The sequence below is a fragment of the Sinocyclocheilus grahami genome, unplaced genomic scaffold, assembly GCF_001515645.1.
Source record: "Sinocyclocheilus grahami isolate Dianchi unplaced genomic scaffold, SAMN03320097.WGS_v1.1 scaffold465.1, whole genome shotgun sequence".
Classification (NCBI taxonomy): Eukaryota; Metazoa; Chordata; class Actinopteri; order Cypriniformes; family Cyprinidae; genus Sinocyclocheilus; species Sinocyclocheilus grahami.
The window spans coordinates 239742-245486 of NW_015505644.1; the positions used below are offsets into that span (position 1 = coordinate 239742).

The window sequence follows — 5745 nt, forward strand, 5'->3', positions numbered from 1 at the left end:
CGTTCCTCCGCGATACCCACAGTCCACAAAGAGCCAACAGTCAATAAAGCATAATCCATACACTCACATAGTGACGAACGCGGCCCCTTAAGGATGAGCCTAGACTTCAGCGGTTGCCTAACGCCACTATAAAAAAAATCTATTAGAACACAGTCCGGTAGATCAGAGTGATAGGAAATGTCCAGATATTCTTGAATGTACGCCTCGAGCGAGTGTGTGCCCTGCTTGAGGGCTAACAACAGCCTTGCAGTGTCCATACCTGGCCAATGTCCACTTGAAAAGCCGCTGGATCCTTGTGAGGCCGAGTATTCTGTTACGGGGCTGACGAGACGTGAGACGTGTGGATCCATATGCAAAGCTTTTATTGAGGAGAAGACAGAGATGTGGTCATAAAACAGGCATGGGTCAGATAATGGCAGACAGGTATATGGCGGGCAAGACACAAGAATAATCCTAGGGCTAGCGAAGGTCAACAAACGGCGAACAGAATAAAAAAAGGGCGAGACTAAAGGGATAAATCCAGGAAACCAGGCAAGGATCAGAAACCGAGAAAACGGCTTAGGCTAAGGATAAGGATAACGAGGGCTCTGTAGTGTAGCTATCAAAAGATAGGTGCTAAACAATACTCGGCAGAGGGAAGGGATCAGAGTGAGTGTTAAATAGTGAGGGAGTGATATGAAACAGCTGGGTGCAATCAGTGTTAACAGCTGTGTGCAATCCGTGCTGAGTGCAATCAGTGCAATGAATGATGGGATATGTAGTCCGGGGTGATGTGCAACAGTGTGTAGTGCGAGAGTCAATGAAATTGGAAAGGGTGACCACTGATGGCTAGCAGATGGAAGTTCATGGACTGGATTCATGACAACAACAAGGTATGGACTTTTTTTTTTTAATGGAGGAAGCGTTATTATGGACTCATATTTTGGCCACAAGCAATGGTTTAAAGTTAAAATGCTTTAATGATGTATTTGTTTCTTACAAACAAACAGCTTTTGGCTTCCCAAGATGTTAAGTGATGGACTGGAGTGGTGTGGATTATTGTGATGTTTTATCAGCTGTTTGGACTCTCATTCTGATGGCACCCATTCACTGCAGAGCATCCATTGGTGATTAAAAAAAAAAAGAATCTTGAATGGCCTGAGGGTGCGTATATTTTAAGCAAATGTTCATTTTTGGATTAACTATTCCTTTGAGGAGAACTGGCACAGTAATCCACTAAAAATCTGCGGACACTTGATGTCTAATGCAATGACATTTAAATGAGGTTTAAGTGTCCAAATACCTTTCAAGGTCAGTGAGCTTTCTAACACGTTTTAATAAATAAATGAGTGCTCATGCACCTGTGGGAGCAGCTGTATGCTGTCTGCTTCTCTTGATGTCCAAGAAAATCGTGTAGGAATCATAAGCAAACAAGATCCCAGCCAGCAGACCAAACACCTGAGAGAGAAGATGAGCATTATTATAAAGAGATATTATGGATATCCGAGGAGGATAAAAAGCACTATCAAATCCGATTTGATCTTGAAGGAATAAGCATGGCATGTGTTGATGCTGAAGTTGGATGTCTCACCACACCAGCGATGCGAGCCCCGTCTCCAGCCCCGCTGATCACACAGATCAGAGAGGTTATGAGATAAAGAGATGCACCGACTACAGCGCGGATGAGATCCTGAAGAGACAGACAGAGAAACTGTAAGCAGCGTTCGCAATGCTAGGCTGGACCACGATGCAAGTGTGTGAGTGAATTCATACTCACGCTCCAGATCCAGTTCACCTCCAGGAACTGTTTGTCCAGCTCCATCATGAAGACAACGAAGAAGATGATGGCAATAACCATCTCGGAGATGGCCAACGGTGAATACCCGCCATACATAGACGCGGCGTAACAGATAAGGATGATGAAACTGAGGATCTACAGAAAACCGACAGACGTGCAGTTTAATATTTTAAACTTGATCACATCAGTGTACAAAAGCATGTAAGGATGTGAATGTGGTTTTGATCGGGGGTCAAGGTTTAGCTGGTTAGCCCTTGCAGATAGATACAATTCTGCAGATAGCCTGTTTCTTTATTGCAGTATTATTATTGTTAAAGTCGCAAATAAAAGGAAGTAGTGACCATGCCTGGATTGGCGGGCAAAACACAAGAATAGTCCCAGGGCTAGCGTAGGTCACCGATAAGCAGACAGAATCACAGGGGCGAGACGAGAGGGAGAAATCCAAGAAAACAGGCAAAGATCAAAAACTGCAAAAACAGGCAAGGCAAGGCAAAACAAGGAAAACACGGAGACTCGGAAAGGGGTACAGGCTAAACAATACTCAGCAGAGAAATGTGGTTAGAGTGGGTGTTATATAGTGAGTGAGGTGATTAGAAACAGCTGTGTGCAATCAGTGCAGTGTGCAAATCGTGCAAAGAATGATGGGATATGTAGTCCGGGGTGCTATGCAACAGTTTGTGTTGTGCGAGAGTCAATGAAAGGGAAAGGGTGACCTCTGGTGGTGAATAAACAGAAGTCCATGGACTGAATTCGTGACAGCTGTTCCTAGGCTGCCTGCACTCATAGCAGCCCCACTCTTTTTATTTATTTTCTTGCAGGCCATATTATTATTTTCACCAGATCATATCAATAACAAATTCTCAATTGATAACTAAAATAGACTGTGATAACTAATCATTATTTTTGCACAAATCGTTGTTTTATTTGTGAACATAGACATTTGAGGAAGGCTTTAAGACCAAGCAGGATTCTCTGTCGGCTGCTCCCGCTTCACCGTCCGCTTTTTTATTTGACAAAATCAGTTTTTGATCATGAGCCCAACTTGAAACGTATTGATCATGAGCCCAACATCCAGCACGGCAGGAAAACATTTAATCTACCTGAGAGAAGACGTCTTTCATTGTAAGTTAATGCTGTTAAATAGAGAGGGGGAAAAATGCATTACAAAATAGATGAATACTTCTTGCTTAGGCTATTCTTAAACTTGGACCTCAATATTGAAGTAAAAATCCAAGCACCAGAAGCAGCCCACACTCTCTTAAGTTTTCTTTAATTGAAAAATATGCATTTTCATTCATTCAAAGGCTATAGTTGCAATAATATTTCAGATCAAAACTTTAAGTGCCATTGTTTAAAAACAAATGCTTGATTGACTGACGTTTCAATGCCATTTGTAATTTTACAATATTTTCACCTCCTCAATTATACGTGTGAAGTCACAATTCTATAATGGTACAATTTACTCAGGCCGATTACATTTTTTGTATTTAAAATTCTTTTTAGAATAATTGTACATAAATAGGTTAAGGAAAATAATTGATTATTTCTGAGAACTTTTTAACTGCAGGCAGACTTAGGCCTACATTATGGTACAGTAGGCTAGCCTACAAATATTTGGAACGTCCCTTATTCTGTCCCTTATGTTCTTAAAGAATAAACACTATTTTCTTAAATAAGATAAAGAATCACAATTGTCCCTTATTTTCCATTTCCTATGTTAATTGGCAATGATGACGTAATTATCTTTTGACTCCCCTCACAGCGGCAGCTTGCTCAAAAAAAAAAAGCCATTGTTGTAGATAGGCGAGCAAAAAATAATAGATAAAAAAATTCATAACATAAAGCGCAGAGGTGGCACTGAAAAGGTCAGTAAAAAAAACCAAACAAACAAAAAAACAAAGTGGGCCGGTCTAAGGCATGAAACTCCAGGGCTGAAAATGAGTCCCACTCCGGCCCTGGTAGTGACCGATACTGGTATACACTTTCTCACTATTAACTAGTTGCTTATTAGCATGCATATTACAAGCATATTGGCTGTTTATTAGTACTTATAAAGCACACATTAATGCCTTATTCTGCATGACCATATTTTAGATCCCTTAACTCTACCCAATACCTAAACTTAGCAACTCACTAACTATTAATATGCAGCAAATTAGGATTTTTTTAAAGCAAAGTCACAGTGAATAGTTAGTTAGTGACCCAGATCTTTTTCTGTATTTGTATCTTCTGTCGATTTTGGAGGGATGAGTTTAAGATGATTTATTGGAGAAGTTTGCCATTTTCAGCGGAAGATCATTTTAAACATTACAAGGGAAAAAAAACAAGTTGAAACATACATGGATGCACTGTTCATAATAACATCTATAACATGCATATACAAAATAGATACATACTTCTGCAATTTCATGCTAACAAAAACTAAATGGCAAAATTTTTCATTAACTGAAAGAACCAACTGTGAAAAACTGAAACTAAAGTACATCTTACAACTAAATTAAAATGACGAGATACCAAAATGTATTGGAAAAAAAAAAAACAAAACAAAACAAAAAAAAAATACTTTTTAATTAAACCAATTAACTTTGGCAGCCCTACAATACTAAAACAAATATACAGGAGACTGAAACTAGAAAACGCTGAAATAACTCAACTAAAACTAACGTCTCAGGTTACTAATGTAACCATGGTTCCCTGAGGTTACTAATGTAACCATGGCAAGACACTGCGTCCTCTAGGAGTCGCTATGGGGAATGCCTCGTCGTGACCCGTGTCTGAAGCATATATTGAAAAAACACCAACAACACCTTGGCCGGCGACAGCCATGACGTCACTACCGGCGCGACTATAGTATAAATAGGCGCCGGGAGAACACATCATCCACTTCTTCGTCTGAAGCTTGCGTCCGCAGTATGGCAAGAAACCTAGAGGACGCAGTGTCTCGTTCCCTACTCAGGGAATCATGGTTACATAAGTAACCTGAGATGTTCCCTTTCATGGGAACTTCGAACTGCGTCCTCTAGGGGTCGCTATGGGGAACAGTATACCCACGCTGCCATGCTGAGGGAAGTGCATGCCAGAAACCATGGCGAGCACTAAGTACCAACTCTACCATATTGCCATGGGAGTTGCCCCTGGGACGTTAGACGGCTGTCAGTTACATTATTCCCTATGGCCAAAGGCCTAGGCTACATACCCCAAAAACTTACCTGTTAGGGCCAGAATTCCTGGGCCCGGGGTAGAGCTCAAGGCTTGGATTTAGGATAGATTCCTTTAAGGGAATACGACCAAGAGCCTAGAATCATCCTAGTCTTGGCCTGTCACACAGGGGCTACCACACGTTTCTCTTTGTATGTGCTGAATGAACTGTCTCAACAGACCCCTAGCAGCAACACTCTGTTAAAGTAGCTATCCAGAGGATACATAGGTGGAGTGGTGCCCAAGGCAGAAACCGGGGTTTTAAACCACTCAGAAAGAGCACACGGTTGTAGAATCAGAAGGGTAAGCATACTGCAAGCTAGCCAAACACTCAGGGCATCAGGAAGGTAGAGGAAGGGCCTAAATCGCCTGATGTTGCTGGTTCCAGGTGCTCTGGAAAAACAGAGAACTCAACTTCTCATGTGAGAGGAGAACTCCGAATTCAGAGGAATAACGTGCTCATTCCAGGTAACCCTTTGATAAAAGGGGACCACTGCTCAACACTACCATGAGGACAGCCCATGGAGCGAGGAATCCAACTCCTCAGAGAGAATTTAAACGCTCGAAAGCAAGCACCATGCTCACAATAACCCTCAATGGTGAGGGGAGCGATGCTTCCAGAGTGTGTCGACAGAGACACTCTAGATGAGTGGAGCCCAAGGTACCGGGGTCTAAACCAACTCAGAGAAAGGGAACGAGGTCAATAACGCGTAACCCTTACCATACAGGATTTCAGAAAAGTGGGCAAAGCATAACGTGCACACTTACCA

At 41.8% G+C, this 5745-nt stretch overlaps 1 protein-coding gene across 2 annotated transcripts in view; it reads right to left on the reverse strand.

Annotated features, from left to right (window-relative positions):
- LOC107553144 (proteolipid protein 2-like) overlaps nucleotides 1–5745 on the reverse strand; it is a 55561-nt gene that overhangs the window by 27483 nt on the left and 22333 nt on the right. For both annotated transcript variants that reach the window (XM_016235266.1, XM_016235267.1), the window contains exons 2-4: nucleotides 1757–1912; nucleotides 1571–1669; nucleotides 1341–1437 (exon numbers count right to left, since the gene is read on the reverse strand). In XM_016235266.1, the coding sequence (XP_016090752.1) occupies nucleotides 1341–1437; nucleotides 1571–1669; nucleotides 1757–1912 (352 nt within the window). The remainder of the gene's footprint in view (nucleotides 1–1340; nucleotides 1438–1570; nucleotides 1670–1756; nucleotides 1913–5745) is intronic.